This window comes from Primulina eburnea, chromosome 16 (assembly GCF_022965805.1).
Source record: "Primulina eburnea isolate SZY01 chromosome 16, ASM2296580v1, whole genome shotgun sequence".
NCBI classification, from domain to species: domain Eukaryota; kingdom Viridiplantae; phylum Streptophyta; class Magnoliopsida; order Lamiales; family Gesneriaceae; genus Primulina; species Primulina eburnea.
In genome coordinates this window covers 2,274,979-2,298,004 of record NC_133116.1, presented here as the reverse complement: position 1 = coordinate 2,298,004, position 23,026 = coordinate 2,274,979, and the positions used below count along the sequence as shown (strand labels likewise).

The following is a 23,026-nucleotide window of genomic DNA, read 5'->3' as shown; positions in this document are numbered from 1 at the left end:
TTTTTCCATCATGTGATGATGAAGGTGAGCATTCTTGTGTACCATTATTTCACAATCCACTTGGAAGATATGGAATATAATATTAATCAGATAAGTGGGCAATCAATAAAATATTAAGCCACAAAGAACACATAGCACTTATGATTAATTTGTATCGGAAAAATCAGACAAAGTTAGGAAAATAAATTTGATCAACCATTTGATTTTTAAAAATGACATTTCTAAGTGTATTTGGGGATTTTTTTAAAAAAAAAATGGTTAACCAAAGTTAGGAAAAAATATTTCATAAAATCGATAATTGAGATGATCTTGTAAAAATTATTACATCATCTAATTTAATTGTAAAATTAGGGAATTTAAAAATGAAAGAAAGACTTGTAAGAGAAAAAGCATATGCAAGGTCAAAATCAGGTCCACACCCCGCAATCAAATAAAGTCGCAACAAAGCTAAAACAGCGAAGGTCAGCTCGTTCATTTCATTTCTTGGATATGGATATTATTCAACTTCAACCCCACGCGCCCCCCGCCGCTTTTCCTTACTTTCTGCACCACCAGCTAGCCCAAGATCCACACCCCTTCGATCTTTGTTATATAGCTACATGGGTGTTATTTTCTTCAGAAAGCGTGGAAAAGTTCGACCCACTTTTTTTGTTCTTCCTCGTTTCGAGTTATTTTATATTTTAATGCTTTTTTAGGCGAATCCCATTCTAAGAACCAGCCATTTCTTTCGTTTCTGTGATTTTCTATTTTCAGTGTTTGTTGAGGGTAATTCCGTTTCAGGTGCTTGCCTTTGTCATCGTTTTTCTTGAAAAGTTTCACTTTTGGGCTTGGATTGTCTTGTTTTACTGGGTTTTGCTGTGCATCTATTATAATATGAAATGGAGAGTAATTGGAGGAAAGTAAAGCTAGCCCTTGGATTGAATATGTGTGTTTATAGTTCGAGAAATCATGTAGCTGACAATGATGATGATGAAGATTTTGCACCGTCGTCTGAGAGGCGGTCGGACGCCGCCTTGCTGTCGCCTCCAGGAGACTGGGCCACTGCGCCATCTACGCCAAGTTCGAATAGGCTGAGGTTTTCCAAGAGCTTGAGTAGATCTTCTTCTAAGGTTTGCCTTGTTTCTTTGGATTATTTCGTTTCTTTAATTTTTTATAGGATTGTGTAAATTCTTGTGTTGGTTTGTCTTCTGTGTGTGTGTGTTGGGGTGGAGGTTTACATCTTAACGTCTTACGTTTCTTGCTGTATTTGTATTTGATTGCTGATATTATAAAGAATTTGTAGTTAAATGGGGAGAGATTGTGTAGATTGACGTATAGGTAACTGAAAGAATGGAAAATCTGTGTCAACCGAAGTCTTTGAGCCCTTCGCGAGACTGATTTCTATGTGATTTTTTCCATGTTGCTGCATTTAGGCGGTGTTGATTGCGAGTGATTGTGCAGGAGATAAGACAAGTCCAAGACCATTTGGTTTTCAACGAAGACAGAAAGATCGTGTCTGTTGTCATGTTCTTTTGAATTGTGTGACATATTTAAAAACCTGTGTTTTAAGTTTCGAGCTTGGGAATAGCAGCAAGGAATTCTGAAGTTCCAATTAGTTGTTCTTCACCATTGATTTGTACGTGATCTGAAGTTAATCTGATACAACTTCTGGTTGTTGCACAATCCGTGTATTAAAAATCAGTTCTCTAAATGGATTCTATTGTTTGGTATTGTATTTGGAACTGAGATTAGTAATTGTTTCTTTAGATATGTTTATAAAATGTCTTTGTTCATCGTAACGCGTCTCATCCAAATGTTTTCCACTTTCCAGAAGACCTGCTCTATATGTTTGGCATCAATGAGACGTGGGGATGGCCATGCTATATTTACTGCGGAATGTTCACATTCCTTTCACTTTCACTGCATCGCTTCAAATGTGAAACATGGGAACCAAATTTGCCCAGTCTGCAGAGCAAAGTGGAAAGAAATTCCCTTACGAGGCCTCAACTTAGACACACGGGTGGCAAAAGCGAGAGTAAATCCAGTAGACTGGCCCCAGAATAATGGTGCAATGACAGTTCTCCGCCGGTTGCCACTGCGTCATTCCAATTCCACACGACATGTCGGGCCATTGTTCCAGGACCTTGAGCCATCACTCCTCAATGATGATGAGGCACTTGATCATGAAATTCATTATTCTGAGAAAAACACATCAAACAACCGTCCCATATATAGTGATGTTCTAACAAAAGTGTCAATTAAAACATACACAGAAGTTCCAGCAGCTCCACAGTCGAGTGCTTTTGAAAGCTTTACTGTCTTAGTTCATATTAAAGCTCCTTGTTCAAATAGTTGGCTCAATTTTGGCAAGAACGATGCTTCTCACACACCTCGTGCTTCGGTTGATCTTGTCACGGTTCTTGACATTAGTGGTAGTATGGCAGGTACGAAGCTTGCCTTGCTAAAACGGGCAATGGGTTTTGTGATTCAGAATCTTGGTCCAAGTGATAGATTGGCAGTCACTGCCTTCTCTTCAACGGCTAGACGCTTATTTCCTCTTCGTAGGATGTCTGAAACAGGGCAGCAGCTTGCCCTTCAAGCTGTTAATTCTCTGGTTGCCAATGGAGGAACGAACATTGCTGACGGTTTGAGAAAGGGGGCCAAAATAATGGAAGACCGAAGAGAAAAGAACCCAGTTGCCAGTATTATACTATTATCTGATGGGCAGGATACATATACAGTTACTAATGGCAATGGCAATCAAAATCAACCAAATTACCAGTTGCTCCTTCCTTCATCTCTTCTCCGTGAAGAGAGCTCAGGTTTCAAGATTCCAGTTCATACATTTGGCTTTGGTGCTGATCATGATGCATCATCAATGCATTCAATTGCTGAGATTTCCGGAGGGACGTTTTCTTTTATCGAAACTGAAGGGGTTATCCAGGATGCTTTTGCACAGTGCATTGGTGGTCTTTTGAGCGTCTTGGTAAAAAATTTGCAGGTAAAGATAGATTCTGTGGACCCAAGAATCTATCTTGACTCTCTAAAAGCTGGAAGCTACCCTCACCGTGTGTTGCCCAATAAACACACTGGAAGTATTGACGTCGGAGATCTATACGCTGATGAGGAGAGAGACTTTCTCGTTTCAATAAATGTCCCTGCTGAGGTGTCAAGCAACGAAACATCATTGCTGAGGGTAATGTGTACGTACACTGACCCCTTGACCAATGAAATGGTGACCTTGGAAGGTGAAGAAGTCAGAATCAAGAGAACTGAAGCTGTCATACAAGAGAACGTCACAATTGAAGTGGAAAGGCAGCAAAACAGGGTCCAAGCGGCAGAAGCAATGGCACAAGCACGAACTGCAGCTGAAAATGGGGATTTGACTGGTGCTGTCTCTATGCTTGAGAATTGCCGAAAAGCTTTGTCAGAAACTGCATCAGCTAAATCTCAAGACAAGCTGTGTGTTGCTCTTGATGTCGAGCTTAAAGAAATGCAAGAGAGAATGGCTAGTAGACATGTGTATGAAGCATCAGGAAGGGCATATATTCTGTCGGGATTGAGCTCTCATTCCTGGCAACGAGCAACAGCTAGAGGTGATTCTACAGATGGTTCGAGCCTACTCCAGGCTTATCAAACCCCATCAATGGTAGAAATGCTTACTCGTTCTCAGGCTACATTGTTGGCTAGCCCTTCGACCCAAAGGGTTCTACGACCATCGTGGTCATTTGCAGCACGAACAAAACCAAGGTAATGACATGGGAACCATTCGTCAATCACTGCTAAGCATCCCTAAAGTGTCAGGCTTTTCTTAGTCTCATATGTGGCTCTTTCGGTCTTGTTTTGGGTGGGTCTGGTAGTCTTACTTTTTGTGCTCTACTTGTGTAAAGAAATAAACTTTGTAGAGTGTAATATATATTGGGGTAAATATGGGAATTAGTTCACAACTTTTTTGTTAGTCGTGTCGTTGTTGGGGGGTGGTGTAGATGATGTAAGAACATACGTTTTATGAGATAAATGGTTTCTAGTTGGTATTTGTAAGGATGCATATCATTGTATTGATCATAAGAAACACTGCAATGACTTGTATGATAAATTTATGATATTTCGGTGTGTAGATCGAGAGTGAGACGAATGATCGATCCAACAATAATTTCATCAAAATCAAACAGTACCCAAAAATTTCACGAACGTCAAATGGTAGCCAGATTGTCACGCAAATGCAAATCAACAGCATGCTAAGATAGATATAAGAATGTAATAGTGTCTCTGCTATAAGCTATGACAGGAAACAGCCGAGTCGATTATTAGCACCCTCAACTTGTGTACGCAGAGACGGCCCCGTTCCAAAGTTTACACCGATCGTTTTTTGTTTTCTATAAAAAAAATTGCCCATAACCATGTCTTCCGCAGCTGGACTTTTCCGGTAGTTGGATTTTTATATGATATATTTACTAGTTCGTGCAAATTTATATAATCATTTGAATCAACACAATCATCACTCTTTATGTAAAGCGTATTGATGAGATGAACGGACAATGATAGTTCTACTTGTCATGCGTACAATATTAAAAACATGAAGATTTACTGTAATTGTTACTTTTTTTCTTTTTGTTTTCAACAATTTAGAGTCGATAAAGACACTGGTTGAGTACAAGCGACTATTGTTTATCAAAACATGACGCTCAACACAACCCGACTCAGGGTAAAATATGCTGGAGAAAGGAACAAAAAATAGATCCATAGAAATTTTCCTGCCGCCGGGATTTTTGAAATTTCACAAAAACATGTAGCCATATAATTTTAATCCTTCTCTTGTACGGGGTTAAATAGAACACCGAATAAGAAATGACGCTCAATATTTCTAAAATTCCCAGTAAATTCAAAACTAAAACAGTCCCCGACCATAGGCAGAATGGATCCAGAATCGGTAAAACGTTCCATGGAAGACGTTTTCCCAGACTATAAGTAGGAAAATCTAGCTCAGTATTGCAGGCAACTGTAAAGTATAGGGATCTCAGTGAACCTATAATTATCCTAGGAAGTTCATGATCACCAGATGAAGTACCAAGTTACAGAGTACAAAATCAGCGAAAGCCCGTTCTGGAGGTAAATCCTGCAAGTTTCAGGCAGAGTGTAAATAATGGAAATGAAAGAGGAGCGTTTCTTGAGAGATTTTACCTTGAATTCCTTGTTTTCTTTGTTCACTTGAATTCGAAGACTAACTGTTACCAGAAAATGCCAACAGTCAGTTGTACATCTCCTTAAATGTTGATATACGTATCAGCATGGGGAGCAGGAGAGTTAGTATCTGAACTGTGGGGGACCCATGTAATTCACGCAAGCCCCCTTCCCAAAATCACACACACCAAGGTTACCCAAAAACTAGTAAATCTAATGCAATAAAAAGGACGCAGCAAGTTCAACTTACCGGCAAGGACTGCGGTTCCTACACATGAAAGCACACCAGAAAGAAAGGAGTTGAACGGGAATGATCCGACAACAGCCATGTAAACCACCTAAAATCAGCATCCACAAAATAGAGTAACGGCTTTCTTCCTTCTTGGAAGTGGGAAATGATAGACAAACCAGATAAACAGAAATGTGATGACAACGTTTTCCATGAGTAAATGCAGAAGTGAAAAATCAGACATCAAATTTTACGATGTAATTAAAGGATATTAACTTGTGACTCTTTCGATGGATTCCTTAGTATGATGACGTTGCACACACAACAAAAGCTTCTTACATGGAGCCAGTTGTAGCATTATTTTTTTTATCTAATAAGACCACGTTGCACCAAACAAATTTTTAATCCCAGAAAAAGGACAATGTGACTTGTTTCAGACCACATGGCCAAGTAAACCAGCTAGGCAAGGACTACAAAAGAATCTTCTTACAAAAGTTATGCTAGAAAAGTAACCATTATGTGTATTAATATTAGCAAGCCATGCCAGTAGAGGGTCAACAAACATAGTTGGGAATCAGGGATCTCATGAAAAATGTAAACAAGAGATGAAAAAATTAAGCAGGTAACTATGACCTGAAGGCCAATAGTCAAATTAGGATTCAAAACAAGCAATTTTACTAAGTCTGGTACGAACACCAAAAGATACAAGAAACATTTGGACTAATAAATTAACAAAAAACATAAACTATATTCTGCTTTCTAAGTAAAGATCAGCAGTTCTCACAACTCAGTGATCGTCAAATTAAAAAATTAAAATGATTAGTTTTGGGTAACTATAACATCTGTTACCAAACAAACTTCTCTACTTTTCCACATTATTAATTATTTTTTCTGACACACCAACTAAATTTACCAAATTTGAGAAACTCTATAGAAACTGCCAGATTATGGCTTGAAGAGCAGTTGAATGATGGCTTTTAATCACTACTAACCATTTGACCACAAAATTGCCAAAAACACCAGCAAGAAGAAATCTTTTAGATTAATTCTCACAGATGCTCCAATTTCTGAGGTGGTCATAAATCAAGAGGCTGTAACAACCTTATCAGTCAATACTGATTGAAAAGCTAGACACAAATAAGTTCATGAATAAAATACCACTTCCAATCACAGGTGGTCAGTCATGAAATCTACAAGATTTAATAAAGCTTCTCAAAATTCAAATACCGGACATAGATTTATATGCGAACACGAAATGTCACCTGAATCACAGCAGTGGCGACTGCGAACACAATGTAGATGTCGATGATCTGTGAATAGTTATAGTAATATAACTCATAGATTCTCTAAATAAAAAAATATTCAAATATGTAGAACATCGTTGTAAAGGCCGATTGTTATAAAAGGATATATATAGAGAGAGAAAGCACCTTCAGGTTGGTGGGCGTAGCTGAGTATGCAGATAGGAGAGATCGAATAAGAGCTCGGGCATCGTTTGTAGTTGCCGGTTTCCCCATCTTCTACACTCTTAATTTATATCTGCGTGAATGCAACAATGGGGCATGTGGAATTTGAATGTCAAGAATATGGTCAATCTGAATATTTAATAACATTCTTAGAATCAGGTTCAAGCTCAAATTATAAATCATTTGCTACGTTTTATTTGGAGTTCAATAAATGAGCTCGAGCTTGGATCATTATATTTGAAATTAATCAACATAAGTATCAATTTTGTGGCTCTAGCTCAATGTTCCAATCTTCATAGCTTTTTTGAAAACTTGTGTAGCGCAAAATAACTGACCCGGGCAATATCAATCAACAAATACACATCCAACCCATTAAGCTTTTGCTGTAATCATAGCCATGTTTCCTTGGTTTAAATATCAACTAGATCGAGGTCAATGCAGCTTAAAGTAATACCTTATCGTTACTTCTCTGAGAAAAAAATAGGTAGTTTATTCGCTGTAATCACTGCCTTATCTTCCCAAATATTATAGAGGTTGGTAATCATGAATGATTGGAATCAACGTTTTCTTGAAAAATAGCTAAAGGTTTGGTAAATACATAAGCTTTGACGAGAAAATATAAAAAAATAATTGACAGCGACCATATCACAGCAAGAAAAGGAAGATGGAAACGTGGATTTGGGATCATAGAGAAAATTCCACGCGTGGTGACTGTAAGAAAAAAATTCCGTGGACAACCAATGGGGGATTTAGTTTGTCAAAATAACTAAAATTATCTCATACCATCTCCAAAGCGTCCAAAACAAAGTGTGAAGCTACAATCTTTCATCTGAGGTTGGCAAGAACCTCGAGTAATCAATTGCAACAAGCATTCGCTAAATAATAAAACAATCGAGAGAATTAATCTCCAAAAAGTCGAGGAATAAATTATTTTCCCTGCAACCCACAACCACCTACTCTACAACAAGTGAATAAAAAAGGCGAAACATACAGCGGGGTGGGGGCGTTCATAAACAGTGAGACACAAGATATTAAGAATCAACGAATCACTGAATATTAGGACACAGAAATAGATAACACTGAAGGGTAAGAAATGAGATCAGAGATCTGCTGCTACACCACGGACCGGAGATGAAAAACAAAGTCTTGAAAACTAGAATAAAAACCATTTTGAAGTATAGTTTACACATATAGCCCGAAACCATCCTCGATTCTTAATCCCTAACCCGTAATCGACATTTACAGTTTGAAATCAACGGGAAATTAGAAGAAGAAAGACCTCACGAGTCGTACGGCAGAGCTCAGCGGCGGACGACGCACCAGCTAGCGGGGAGATTTGACTGGGAGTGACTTCTAATTGGATATCATGAAGTAAACAACGAATTTCATAATTGGGCCCTTTTAGTGTGTCAGCCCGGTCAAAAAAATTTATTCTACTTTGGGCTTTAGGCCTATTATGGTCTTGTTGCTTTTCAAGAATAATAATAATAATAATAATAATTGAAAATATGTGATCGAGTATGATTTTAAAATATATATTTTTTATTCTCCAGTGTCAAAGTCTATAACAGTAATATAATGTAATATAATTTGCCTAGAAATTTATAGTTCGTCGATTCTTGGATCGCAAGATGTTCGACTCTAAATGGTGATTAGACATGTTTAGAAACTCTAAGTGATCCGGCATGATCTTCATGTGGAGGACATGGTGGCTGGTGCCAAATGAAACTTTCCAAATTGCGGCTATCATTGAAAAGCTTTATTCGGATTAGATTGATTTCAAGAATTATCTAAAGCACTGACAAAAAGAGATAAATCTGGGGGAACTGGTTGTCAAGCTTCGTAGTGAAGAAAATAACAAGGTATCTGAAAAAAGGTTTCTCAATCTTGGTATAGTTGATGCCAATATTGTCAAGCACGTACAGAAATCCATGGAAAATAAATTTATGGCTGGAGGTTCCAACTTGGGATCTAAGAAATATATGTTCAAGAAAAAGTTTTCGAGTAAATGCTACGATTGTTGTGGTCTGGGCCACAAGTTTTCCTAATTCAAGAAGCCGAAAAAGAACCGTGAGGCTAATCTCGTGGAGGACATATCTAAGGAGGTTTCGAATATGAATCTATGCGCTGTCATTTCTGAAAAGAACATGGTTAGCTCGAATCCAAGAGAGTGGTGGATCGATACTGGTGTCGTTCGTCATATTTGCTCAGATAAGGACATGTTTGCGACTCAGCATAAATAAGAGAATAGTGAAAAACTATTTATGGAGATCTATGTTACCTCGTATATCAAAAGACATGGGAAAATGATCTTGAAGATAACATATGGGAAATAACCGACTCTCAACATTATGTTGTATGTGCATAATGTTTGAAAGAATTTAGTGTCTGGTTCACTTTTAAATAAGCATGAGCCTTTATATAGACTATGCCGTATTCGTATTCGTTTTACGACGATGATTAATTCAGATTGTTATAGAAATCTATTGTAATTTATTATAAACTTATTTTAATTTTTATCACGTGGAATAAAAAAATTGCAATTTTCTGTACTATTTAACTATTCTGGTTTTATAATTGTGAGAACAGTCCGTCCACATTTTCCCCCTCTTGTTTATATTTTGTGTAACATTTTAAACGTTCACCTAGCTCTCTGACTTAAAATCATTTCGCGGCATTGCAAGTTCGATTTACCTTATTTTACGAACCAACCCACGTGCACGTATGGGGCATAATGTCCTATGTGAAATTATTCACGTTAAATATAGGGAAACTGTTCTTTTTACATCGAAAAACTAAATTTTATTTCATATAAATGCATTCCATTTATATTATGCATAAATAAATGTCTAACTTGTGATAATGAACACCTAACTATATAAAAATATTAAATAAAAATGTTTTAAATACATATAAGTTCATTTTCTTTAATATTTAAGTACCGCTTGATTCATAAGATGAAATAATAAAATATATATCATGGAGATGACAAGTTAATCGAAAGATCTATGTGGATAATATAAGGGTACGACTTCAAAATTTTAAAATTCGAGAAAGACGATGAACAAGAAGATAATGTAAAAACAATAAATATTTTATCATGTATCCGACCCGTACGAATCGGTGTCTTAATTGGTTTATGAATTGCGTTTCTACTATTTTTCTAACATAATTAAGGAAAATTATTAATGACAGACCATGAAATTCTCCATTATTTATATAACAGTGATTGTGCATGTGAAATGTTGGACATAAGAAATTTGATCCCTGAATTTGAGGTTAGCTCGAGACGTGGTGGATGATGTAATCCAAAAATTATTGTTATTACTTATTTAAGGTTTTATTATAATTAATTTTTGTCGAGTTTTTAATAAATTTCTTACATGTTATTGGGGTACTGCATTATATTTATTTCAAAATTATTAAAAAAAATATTAATTTCGATCAAAGGGATCGTATGCAAAATCCCCTAAAATCTCGAACCATCCTAAATCCTACCTCGTTCTTTTCTCAAAACTATCATGACCTAGATTTTCGAGATTCATTTCCTCCCGATCAATGTCGAGAGAGGGATCGTGAAAATACTATCTACTCAACGGGATTCTTGATCAGAACCATATATTTTAATAATTATTTAAAAAATATATATATTATCATATTATTAACACATAAAGTCACTGGAATACAATTTTAAATATAATATTATTGGATTGAAGCTTATACATAAATTTACTAACACATTTAAAAGGGGCTAGTTCATAGACGATTTTAGGGCTTAGACTAAATAGTTAACTAATTCATACAAATAAAAAAAATCACATATACAAAAATTAAAATTAAAATTAAAATAAAATCGAGTTTATTATCATTTTCTACACCCAATCTAAATCTAGAAAAATTAAAGAACATGTTGTTGTGTCGATAATGACCTGGCCTATCATCGGAACGAAATCACTTCTGGTGAATACTGATTGATGTCAAATTATTTTTATTCATAAAATATTATTTAATTATGGTATTTATACTTATTCAGAAAATATTATCAGTAAATATATAAACATATATATATATACACACACGCACTGATATGCCGACAAGGTGGCCCTGCTTTCCCGATCAAGGTTCCACATTTTTAAGGTTTGTCACCTGTTTCAGCCGGTGATATTTGTCTTGCGCGTAAGTGTCGGTACCGACGCGCGGCACATGTCAAAACCCTCGCTGTAAACAATCACTCTTTTGATTATAAATATATATATATATATGGACATGAATTTGTTTTTTGAAAATTAAAAAAAAATCTATCTATAGTTAAAAACACGATTAAAAATTTTTTAATTTTTTTTCCTGTGACTTAAATTACTCGATTAACTTTTGATATTTACTAATTAACAAGTAAAATTTTATTAATTTTAGAAGCTAAAAACATAATTAACTCGAATACACGAAATTAATGAGATAAAATTGTTGGATAACAAAAACTTATGTGAGATCGTATCATGAGTTAATTTTGTGAAGCAGTTAAAAAAATTATTTTTTATACCAAAATGTTACTTTTCAATATATATATGAATCAGGTTGATCAATCTTACCAATATAGATTGTAATTAGATCGTCTCACAAAATACTTAGTCAAATTTGATAAATCGGAATTGTACTTTACCATGCATTATTTTGAAGTGGCGTTTAAATTTGATAGAATATATTTACCAAATAATTAAAATATTGATTATGTTTGACGCAAACGATCGAGTTAAAGTTGGAGTATCTATTGCCCGATAAGTGGATTGCGATGTGCATAACAAATAATTAATAGAACTATAGAGAAATTGCAACAAAAAAAACTTTAATTCTAAATAATATTAAAATAAAATATATTTTATTTAGTGAGATTAAATATATAAAAATAACTCAAAACTCAAAACCTTTATCAAAGTTAAATAAAATGATATAACCAGCACACACACTTAAATGTAATATATATTTTTGAAGGACATCAAATTCAAATTTGAAATTTAAAAAGAAATGAAAAGACTTTATATTTTATTACGTATTTATTTCTTATTTATTTTCAAATGTTTAATTTCATGGATAATACATTAATACTGATAAATAATTCTTTTTTATAGCATTTTTTTACGGGAATTTTTTAAATATGACAGAAATCTGTTTTTATTTATATATAGATAATATAGATTATCCTATGTGATTATATTTATTCATTTTTCCAGAGCTATGTTTTTTATGATGTATAAATTTTAGTCAGAACTTTTGTTTTAGAACCGCTTCCCAAAACCAAGCTAATAGAACTTTGATTTCGAAACTAAGTTTTTTTTAAGTGTTAAGTTGGTAAAGTAAATGAAAGCGGGATTAAATGATCATGACTTCCAACAGTATAGTAGTCAAGTTTGTCACATAAGACTAGTATAATACATTTTTCCCAATTGAAGTATTTTCGAACTACTGTGTTAATATCAAGAGTTTACCTGATACATATTCGAACAATGACGACTGCGGATTTCCCTTCTCGGAAGGAAAAAAACAAGTATATATATACGCATGCATATGTGTATGTTATGCAAAGCGTAACATACACACACGTACATATTGTTTTTTCAGTATAATACAGAAAGGGGATCGAAACTACATCTACGAGTTATACGATGAGATCATTATACAAGGCTACAAAACCCGGTCTCTGTATGTACACACATTTTGGGTGTAATATACATACATACATATATATATATATATATATATATATATATATATATATATATATATATATATATATATATATATATATATTGATACCCCATGGAAGACAGGCGCATCAAGGACCCTATTATCTCTGGCTCATCCATAGCCCAAGTGGAAAACAAGCACATCAAGGATCAAGGTATTCTCCTATAAATAGCAGGTTTGAGCATATGATTATGGATTCACTATATTGTTTTCATCAGCGCCCTTAGCTGTTCCCCCATATATCCTCAGTCTCTGACTCGAGCGTCGGAGAGACTACGCCAGGACACCCTCATGGCCCCCTCCTAACGATCTTATTTGTGATTTCAGGCCCAAGGTAATTTTGAAGCTCGTGTCTGCATTAGTGACGCTTGCGTGGATCGGACCCTAAATTTCTCGTGAGTATCATATATATATATATATATATATATATATATATATATATATATATGTATGTATGTATGTATGTGTGTGTGTATATATATATATATACATATATCCATGTGTGTGTGTGTGTCTATATATTGCAGTGAAGTTTGTTAAGCTTTCGATATCACTCGTTTTGTTACATTAATTTAATTCATTTATGAGTAGTAAATTGAGCGGTGCCCATGCTTGACCTAGCGAGAGGTTTATCTGCCCCGTGATTGCAGGTAGATTTTAGACCTAGAAAGTTAGTGGTGTTCGATTAAGTATTTTTATTACTTTTAATTAATGACCTAGAAGTTTATATTAAACAATTTATTTTAAAAAAAAACAGATGAGATCATGACTATGTACAAATATAGTTGTAAATATATTGAACAAATGGTGAAATTAATGGGGAAATATAGAGAAAGCAACGAAATATAATATTGACTTTGATTTGATTAAAAACAAAAGGCAAAAAACTTGTGTGAGACGGTCCCACGAGTCGTATTTTGTGATACAGATATCTTATTTGAGTCATCCATAAAAAAATATTTTTTGATGTTAAGAATATTACTTTCTATTGTGAATATCGATAGGATTGATTCATCTCACATATAAAAAAATTCGTAAGATAGTCTCACAAGAGACATACTCAAACGTGAGCAAAACAGCTTGGTCACCGTAGACCGGGACTTATTTATTGGGGGGATGGGTTAATATATATAGAGTAAATAACACTTAAAGTTTGAATTTTTTAAAAGTATAATTTTAAACTTTTCGTATTTAAAATGAACCGATATCTCTTGTGGGAACCTCTATTTTTTTTTTGATGGTAAAGACTTGTAATATTATTAAGAATTAGTCATGTCCTTAGTTACAAGGTCTACCAACCAAAGAGGAAAATTCCCGAGCTCTCATACAAATGGGATAGGAGAAGAAATAGCAAAAAAAGCAATAGAATGTGCCACTACATTAGCCGATCTTCGCACATGATTAACTCGAATCCCATGAAAGGAAGTCAGTAGCTTCCGAACTTCTTGCGCTATTATATTTGTGTAGCTCAAGTCTTCATCTAAGGAGGTGACTGCTTGCACCGCCAATAAAGAATCTGAAGGGATTTCTTGAATTACAATTGAGTGTGCCTTCGCCTGGCTCAATCCCTCCCTCATTGCTTCGATTTCCGCATAAACCACCGAAGGGGGTTTCTTTAATTGATGTCCAAAAGCTAATAGAATCCGCCCTTCATGGTTACGAACTGCTCCACCCACAGAGTATCTATTTGTATTTTCATTATACGCTGCATCTGTTTCCAGTCTTAGTTGATTCATCTCCGGATTTTTCCATCTATTCTGGGTACCATAGGGGCTGTGTGATGGGGCAACATTGATGGCTGTACGTGCTTCTCTGTATTCATTCAGCATGTGCGTACTCCAATCTGTGCTGATAGAGTTAAGGTTTCGATCTTCATTGTGTAGGAGCTTCTGTCTTTCAAACCAAACAGCCCATGTATGTACCGCAAAGCACTCAAAGTCCTGTCGATTGAGTTGCTCTTTCAGCCACAAAAAGATATCCAAAATATCAGATCTTAGAGCTTTTTTCAGCAATGTTTTGAATCTGGTTCCTTTCCAGCATGCTTTAGTTCGCGGACACCAGAAGAGAGCATGCTCGGTTGTATCCCTCCCATAGTTGCATAGCCGACAGTGGCCGCTAACTGGCACATGGTGAGCCAAGAGATTTACTTCTGTTGGAATTATATTATGGAGGGTTCGCCACCAGAAGATACGAACTTTCGGGGGTATTGATAGAGCCCATAAGAATTTCCACCAACTTCTCGAATGAATCTCAGAACAATTTGGTGGGGGTTCATAGCATCCAATTTCCGTCTTATACCCATCCCGAACCGAGTAGCATCCTTTCGGATCTTGTCTCCAGTATCTTACGTCTTCTGTCAGCTCCCCTGCTAAAGGGATGTTCATGACTTCTTCAGCAATGTAAGAAGGGATTCCATTAATCAGACACTCTTTTTAATTTCAACTCGGGAGAGAAAACAAATCGATACAATTAAGTTTCTAATTCGAAACTTATATCAAATTTAATCAATAAACTATACATGATATTAAATAATCACTCTTTTACACGTATGTTTTGAATACATTTTTATATATCTTGAACAATAATAAAAATTTGGTTCGTGGTACGATACAAATAGTACGAAGATAACTAATATTTTTTAATAATGAAATAAATAAAAAAAATATAGTTAATATATTGTTTGATTTGATTGATTAATTTGATTAAATTTGAGATAATGTGATATTATCATTTTGTCTATTTGAAAATATTAATAAAATATTTATAATATTATTTAGTAAAAATAATATTGTAATTTCAATTAAATGATATGACTGATATGAGATAAATGATTGATGTTTTGATTGATGTAAGATAAATAATATAATACACAAAATATGAGATTATATTTAATAAAAATAAAAATATAAATAAATAATATAACGTCATTACGATGTATTGTTAACTAAATTATCTTAACAGACAAAATCTAAGTAATTAATAGAATGTTAGGCTCAGATCCCCAACTCCTCCATATCATGTGACTCTGTCAGAAGATGCGTGAAAACTGAAAATAATAAATAAAATAAAAGAGAGATATATATACTTCATGTCTACTTTACTGTACAAACGGAAGTAGTACATACGTTGTATGTATATGTATAGAATATATATTATTTGAAATAGAAAATTATTAATTTAAAATTTAAAAATTTAGTGTATTTTTATATTAGTTTTTAAAATTATTCGATCAACAATAAACAAAAAATTATTAAAAATTTTGTTTATTTTATCAAATACGACACTCTGATGTGGGTCCCGCTGGAGATCAGGATCTAACCACGTGTCTTCATCTAACGACAAGATCACACCGACGATCCTAACGTGCCATGTGGGACCCTTGCCGCAATATGTACCGCCGCAATCAATGTGATCTGAGATGGGGTATAAATGAGTTCAAGTGATGCTGGTGTGGTGGAAGGGTAGTTTTGTCTTAATATCATTTTCTCGAGGTTATATCTGTCCTAACATTAAGCAGCACCTCCATAAAAAAAATTTATTTGGAAATACTTATTTAATTTAATTCAAATTTACAGAAACCCCGTATATGGTACAAGTCATAAATAGTGTGAATTCTCAATATAAGACCAGTTAATTCTAATCTTATTTATATTAATAAGTAATATTTTTGACATGGATGATCGAAATAAGCTATCAGTTTCAGAAAATTGATTCATGAGATCGTCTAACAAAATTTATATGTTTGGTTTAATAATCTAATATCCAAACATTGCATCTTTTTTTTTCCGATTCAACTTCTGGACCAGCATAGTCAATCATTAAGATCACAAATTCAATATGGGTATATCAGGAAAATAATATAAAGAAAGTTCAAAATTTTTAGCTTATATATTTGAGACGGATAAAAAAGAGACATATTTAGGATGAGGTAGTATATATTTATGAAACATTTTACCCCAAATCAAATAGATTCTAAAGATTTAAAAATAGAATACATATGCGTATTTGAGATTTGGCAAAAACTTGTGTGAGACGGTCTCATGGAACGTATTTTGTGAGACATGTATCTTATTTGGGTCATCCATAAAAAAATATTACTCTTTATGCTAAGAATATTATTTTTTATTGTGAATATCGGTAGGGTTGACTCGTCTCATAGATAAAGATTCGTGAGACCGTCTCACAAGAGACGTACTCTTTTGATTTTACGACTTTTTTAAATATTTTGTATTCCAATTTTGGATAACAGTATCGTGCAATGGTGGTGTAGAGCTAAGTTTCTATGAGATAAATTATTTTTCTAAATAATTATTAATTTATCGTCAAAAAAACATGCATTATACACATATATTGGAAATTTATTCTAAACAATAACTCATTGCAAATAAATAACGTTTTCTTCAAAATCGTTGTCCAATCTAACACTGAAAACGTGCTTAAGCATGTTGTGTAGTCAGCTGAATATACGAGTGTAGCTCGTGGTGTTCGAATTAAGAACTGTATTAGAATCCATAGCACATGATGTGCTAATTAATAATTAATTTGGAACGATTATTTCTTTGAATAAATCCATGAAAATAAGTGCAACATAAAGAAATCTCACATAGTCACGCCAGTTGTTTTTTAAAAACTATACTATTTACTTTAAGGTTTTATTCGTATTTCTTAGCTCGCGACGCTTTTAAATTAAACTCGTATAAATAACATAAAATGTTATATTTGTATAGTGTATAAAATTAAACTACCACATCACTAGATTTTTATAAGAAAATACTTTCACATTAACCCGTTTCTTTTTTTGGGTCTTCAACTTTTTATTTTTGGCATTTATTTATTTATTTATTATTATTATTATTTATGTCTACCGACACATGAGTGATGGTTTGTTAGTTACCAATCGGTTTTCAATTAATTTGGATCGAGGCAGTGACAGCACAATCAATCAATTGGAAAGGTTTTGCTTTTTATTTTATTTATATTTTCATGTTTTATTTATTTATTTCCATTCAAAACTATATATATTATTATTTCCAAAATATTCAACGATTCACATATCCAGTAGTAACATGCATTCACGTTGCTTCCAATTATTGAAATTATTTATTAACTCGAAATTGTAGTGTCGACTCGGTTGATTTCGGAATCAAGGGTACATACGCCAATTACCCACTGCGTTTTGACGTAGAACCCTCAACCGATGAAGAATAAAGAAAACTGGGCACAAATGTTTCTTTTATTTCGTATATTTGAAGGATCCATTTTTATTTGGGAAATGTTAAGATATAGAACAATTCTTGAGAATTATGTCTATGAACTTGAACAATATTTTTTTCTTGCATTAGATTTTAAGATTGAGCCCTGATTTTAATAGGACCCAGCTTCTCGTTAAGGTCAAAAAATGAAAAAAAGTTGATAAGATCTTTTGCTTTTCAGTTTTTTTAGGCAAAAATTTGTGTGAGCCGATTTCAAAGATCGTATTTTATGAGACATGTCTTATTTGGGTCGTCCATGAAAAAATATTACTTTTTATGCTGATAGTATTATTTTTTATTGTGAATATCGGTAGGATTGACATATCTCATAGATAAAGATTCGTGAGATCGTCTAACATGAGATCGATTTTTTTTTTAAAAAAAAAATATTTGAGTGAAGAAATATAGTGATATGGGCCAATAAAAGGAGAAGGTTGCAAGTCTTGGAAGCAAAAATTAAATAATCACCCACTGATGCCATTCAATATTATTTATTTACTAAAATTTTGTGGGGTTTCTTCATAATTAGATCCTCTTTTCAAGCAAAACGAGAAGAAAAAATAATCAATAAACAGTAAAAGAACCCCACAAATTTTAATTATAAAAAATAATTAGCATATATTTTCTCAACAACCTTGATAATCATCATGCACCAAGCCTTAATTGTCCATTTTCAGTTAGTTAATTTATTGTCAAATTCACTTTTCTTTCCCACAAAAAGTTGAAGTCTTTTGGAAGGAATTTATTTATAAGAGTGTAACCCAAGTTAGTAAAATAAAATAAATAAATGAAATCAGGAACTTATCCGGATAAAAACAATTCCTAGTCGTATTCTTGTTTGAGTAGGTCTCTTGTGAGACGGTCTCACGAATTTTTATCTGTGAGACGGGTCAACTCTATCAATATTCACAATAAAAAGTAATACTCTCAGCATAAAAAGTAATACTCTTAGCATGGATGACCCAAATAAGAGATTCGTCTCACAAAATACGACCCGTGAGACCGTCTCACAGAAATTTTTGTCTTATTACTCTGCCTTTTCTTTTGTAAGCGATTTTTTATAATAAGATCTCGAACTCTAAATCTCAGATTTTCTAAAAATGCCTAGAGTAAAGCGACAGTTTGCTTCAAAATGTAATTAAAGCATATACATTTACAAAATGTCTGAAGAGCAGGCTTTGCAGCTGCGAATTGAAGTCACTTTACTCCAATTTATTTATACCAACCAAGAATGCTTTTTGTTTAGTTTTTCGATTATGTTCTAAAACAACAAAAAAACACATTAACTTATATAAGATTGTTTTACGAATAAATTTTGTGAGATTGATATCTAATACGATAAAATACGTGAAATTTTTGTGTATCAAATCGACTCATATCTATATATATAATGTATGTGTGACACTATTTAAAGAAGACGTACCAAAAAGATGCTTGCTAAACTTTATGTTGGAGGAGATAATAAGAAAAAATAATTATATATTCAAATATTTTTCGTTTAAACTATCAAAATTCGAAATTATTTTAAACTTTCGTAATTTGATTTTTCTAACAAAGTCAAACGTGAGTGCATTTCTAATCTACAATACACGCTTGTCATTTCCCTATGTATTCAAACGCGGATACTAATCTGCCTCCTCGCATGTACATACATGTCTGTACGCGCATTGATTCAAGCTGTAAAAAGACCCAAACAAAAAAAAAAAGGTGAAAAAGAAAGAAATCCAAAAGGATATATTAATTTTTTCTCGAGTTTTAAGAGTTAGAGCGGTGGGGGTGGGGGAATTGAAGAAGACTTAAACATCACGACAGGGAATGTGAGGGGCTGTGCGTAAAAGACAGCTTGCAATGGAGCAAGAAAGTTCACCTACCATAGTTTATTTTTTTTTCATTTATTTTCTCGCCTCTCCTCCTCTCAGCACTCCTTCCTCTCAAACAATAAAAGCCCCCATTTTCAGTTTCAAAGTTTCAACTATGTTTCTCTCTTTTCTTTCTCTGTACACGTGAGACTCCCTCTCTCACATCTAGATACGTTAAACAGATAGCCCCTATAACTATTGTTTTCAGCTACTAGTGGTAGTAGTGTGTGAATGGAGGGATAATAGAACAGGGATTTGGGTTCCTTTTTTTCTTGTCCTTGCTGTGTTTCAGAGTTTCGTGTTTCTTATTTCAGACCGGCCCTTGAATTTCTGTCTTGGGAGTTGTTCCGTTGAAAAAGTTTTCTGCTCATTTCTTGGTTGGCCATTGCTCTGTGAGACTTTCGGGCGGGAGTTTTGTGGGGTTTTAGCACAGGTTCGGCCATGCATTTACTCTACTTATTCTATTTCGTTGCGGTAAAAAAGTTGGTTTCTCTCAGTTTCACACTTTAAATTTCAAGCTAATTATTTGAACTCTAGTTGGTTCCTCAAGAGCAAAATGTTGGGTTTTAGTCCATTTTTCTAGCATGTGGGCTGTTCTTGGTGAAAGAAGGTTGGAAAAATGGCAAAAGTGTGGATCTTTCCTTTCGCGTTCTTCCAGAACTCCAAATAAAATAATTTTGACTTTCTTTGTTCCACAGAAATATATTCGAAAATTTGATTCTTTAGTCTATATTTTTTATCGAATGAGCAAAAAAGATCGATTTCTACAAGATTTTAAATGGCCAGACCTTTCCTTGCAGAATAATTAGTCCAGTTTAAACTTTAGTTTCAAAGATTTTTGTACCCTTTCAAACTTCAAGGTTTGTGCTTTAAATATGCAGTTTGGCCTTAACAATCTGTACTCAGCGTCGTTCTGTCTAATATGTGCTTAGATTACTTCAAATTTGCTGTGTCCCGTGACTCAAAATTTAACATTTCAAAACATTGTACTTTGAAGAAGATGACCTTTTTTCACTTGTTTCATAATATTTGTACATAATTTACACAAGAATTTTAGGATCTCAGTCGCGTTGACATAAACATCTATCCTTTTTCTAACGTCTCGTATTCTTGTTTTAACTATGTCCTGAACTGTGTTCCTTTTCTTCTCTTCTTCTAACCAACATTTTTGGTTTTGTTTTTCAGAAAACTTTTGCGAGAGAAGAGATTAATGGAGTCGAATTTCATGGATGAGATTGACTGCGGGAACTTCTTTGATCAAATTGATGACTTGATCGAGTTTCCTCCTGAGAACGAGTGTGTCGGTGGTAATTTAGTAGGTTCCGGTGAATGTAAGGATTTTCCGAGCATGTGGAACGATGCTTTTCCGGAGACGGATGTCCTTTTCTCTGGTCGCCAGGGCACCGCTGCATCTGATATCTCTGCTGAGCTCTTTGTGCCGGTTAGTATGCACTTGTTTATGTATTCGATTCGAGCTTTGATGGATCTTGGAGATATTTGTTCTCATCTATTGGGTTGGAAAAAAAATCTGCATTCAATTTAAAATTCAATTTTGCAGTTGATATTAGGTGGTCCACTCTATCTACAAGATAACTGGAAATTCAATGCAACTTTGTCTTTACGGGGAATATTTATACAGTTATATTTGAATTTCGAAATGTTGGGGAAGCAGCCAACCCGTGTAAAACTTTATCTCCCGCCTTGTCGAGTCGCTTTCCTTCACAACTATTCTCATGCTCGAAGAGTTTTTTATGTGCAGATGAAATTGTTAACCCGTTGGTCTTACCGTGGATATAACACCATGTGTTGAAGATTTGTGCTTTTGTTGCAGCCGACAATTATCTTGAATATCGTCGTGTTCTAATATTTCTCTGTTTTTTGTTCTCTTCCAGTACGAGGATATCGTCCAGCTTGAATGGATGTCATCCACATTTGTCCAGGATTCATTTTCCGGTGGAGGGATGACCGTCGGGAAAGAAAACCCGAGCATCATCAAGGAGATGACATACAACCGATACCAATCATCAAGTCCAGTTTCAGTTTTGGAGAGCAGCAGCAGCAGCAGTTCTAGCTCACGTGGGAAGACTCTGCCTCTCTGCCCCAGTCACCAGGCCACGCAACGTGCGAGAACCAAGCGCCCTCGACCCAAGTCTTTTAATCCAAGGGCTGTGATTCAACCACTTGTCCCTCCACCAGGATTCTCTTCTGAACCTGAATGCTTTGCTGAGTCGCCGCAGGTGAAGAAAACCAAGAAAATCAAATTCTCGATGCCTGCTAATCCAATGGAAGCAGCCCCAAACCCGCCATCCCAATCAATCAGAAAATGCTTGCACTGCGAGATAACCAAGACTCCTCAATGGAGAACAGGTCCCATGGGCCCAAAAACACTATGCAATGCATGTGGTGTTCGCCACAAATCGGGCCGGTTGTTCCCTGAGTACCGTCCAGCTGCAAGTCCAACCTTTGTCCCGTCTCTGCACTCGAACTCTCACAAGAAAGTTGTTGAGATGAGAAGCAAAGCTGATCCAATAAGTCCAGCCACGACTGCGCCAGCCTCTGTTAAACCCGAGTAGAACGGACCTGTCGAAGTCACTCCCTGCAAATTGTGGGTTCTTGATGCGCGTTTCATGAAGTCCTTTGTACAGCAATGTAATGGGGAGTGATAGGAGCCAAATTTGACCATTATTTAGTTCTAGTAGAAAGGAGTCTAGGTACGACGTTTACTAATAGTTCAAGGAAATACTAGGGACTAAAACTGAAATTTACTCATGTAAGCCCAGTTTAAGTTTTAGTTCTCCGAGTCGGGTCGATCATTTTTCTTATAAATGGGTATTCTTTTTGCAGTTGATATTTGTTTTAGGAATTCTAAGTAATGAGTACGAGTTGTAATTTTTTTTCTCTGCATATTCTTTCTTTGGTTTGATGCAATGCAAATGTTTCCTTGATTCATTTGGGAGGTGGAATGTTGTGCACTAAGAAAAACCTTGTTTGATTGAGACATATTTTAAGAATTAGAACGAAAAATATCAATTCCATTCCTACAGTCGATCTAAATTTTGTTGAAAATTTGTGTGATACGATCTTACGGATCGTATTTTGTGCTTATTTAGGTTATCCATGAAAAATATTACTTTTTATGTTAAGAGTATTATTTTTTATTCTTATACATTCGTAAAAATTTTTGTGTAAGAGGGATAGATTTCGATATCTCATGTACAACATATTCCATATTGAGCCAACTGGAGGCCGAGAAGACCGGGCTTGGGTTTCCCTGGACTAGCCCATCATAGCATATATGTTGGCCCAATAATTTTCTCG

The 23,026-nt window shown here is 34.6% G+C and overlaps 4 protein-coding genes across 8 annotated transcripts; 2 read left to right on the top strand and 2 right to left on the bottom strand.

The window, feature by feature from the left end:
• The first annotated feature begins 462 nt into the window (after positions 1–462).
• On the top strand, positions 463–4,096 carry LOC140816314 (E3 ubiquitin-protein ligase WAV3-like). Its single transcript, XM_073175504.1, has 2 exons — positions 463–1,109; positions 1,811–4,096. Exons 1-2 carry the CDS (start codon positions 879–881, stop codon positions 3,731–3,733), a joined length of 2,154 nt encoding a protein of 717 aa, XP_073031605.1. The 5' UTR covers positions 463–878; the 3' UTR covers positions 3,734–4,096.
• A 530-nt stretch (positions 4,097–4,626) lies between these two features.
• On the bottom strand, positions 4,627–8,261 carry LOC140816787 (dolichyl-diphosphooligosaccharide--protein glycosyltransferase subunit DAD1). 4 transcript variants are annotated; one of them, XM_073176230.1, is made up of 6 exons: positions 8,135–8,261; positions 6,820–6,928; positions 6,652–6,699; positions 5,411–5,498; positions 5,161–5,204; positions 4,627–5,095 (listed from the first exon to the last, which is right to left on the bottom strand). In XM_073176230.1, exons 2-6 carry the CDS (start codon positions 6,904–6,906, stop codon positions 5,012–5,014), a joined length of 351 nt encoding a protein of 116 aa, XP_073032331.1. In that variant the 5' UTR covers positions 6,907–6,928; positions 8,135–8,261; the 3' UTR covers positions 4,627–5,011. The 4 variants fall into 4 exon arrangements, with proteins under 4 accessions (XP_073032331.1, XP_073032332.1, XP_073032333.1 ...); XM_073176231.1 differs by having other exon boundaries at positions 8,140–8,260; XM_073176232.1 differs by having other exon boundaries at positions 8,149–8,219.
• A 5,658-nt stretch (positions 8,262–13,919) lies between these two features.
• On the bottom strand, positions 13,920–14,981 carry LOC140817279 (uncharacterized). The gene has a single exon (XM_073176921.1). It carries the CDS (start codon positions 14,979–14,981, stop codon positions 13,920–13,922), a length of 1,062 nt encoding a protein of 353 aa, XP_073033022.1.
• A 4,690-nt stretch (positions 14,982–19,671) lies between these two features.
• Positions 19,672–22,657, top strand: LOC140816323 (GATA transcription factor 8-like). Of its 2 annotated transcripts, XM_073175517.1 has the most exons (4): positions 19,672–20,141; positions 20,509–20,568; positions 20,894–21,149; positions 21,601–22,657. In XM_073175517.1, the coding sequence occupies exons 3-4, from the start codon at positions 20,919–20,921 to the stop codon at positions 22,279–22,281; spliced, it is 912 nt and encodes a 303-aa protein (XP_073031618.1). In that variant the 5' UTR covers positions 19,672–20,141; positions 20,509–20,568; positions 20,894–20,918; the 3' UTR covers positions 22,282–22,657. The 2 variants fall into 2 exon arrangements, with proteins under 2 accessions (XP_073031618.1, XP_073031617.1); XM_073175516.1 differs by lacking the exon at positions 20,509–20,568 and having other exon boundaries at positions 19,675–20,141.
• The last annotated feature ends 369 nt before the right edge of the window (positions 22,658–23,026 follow it).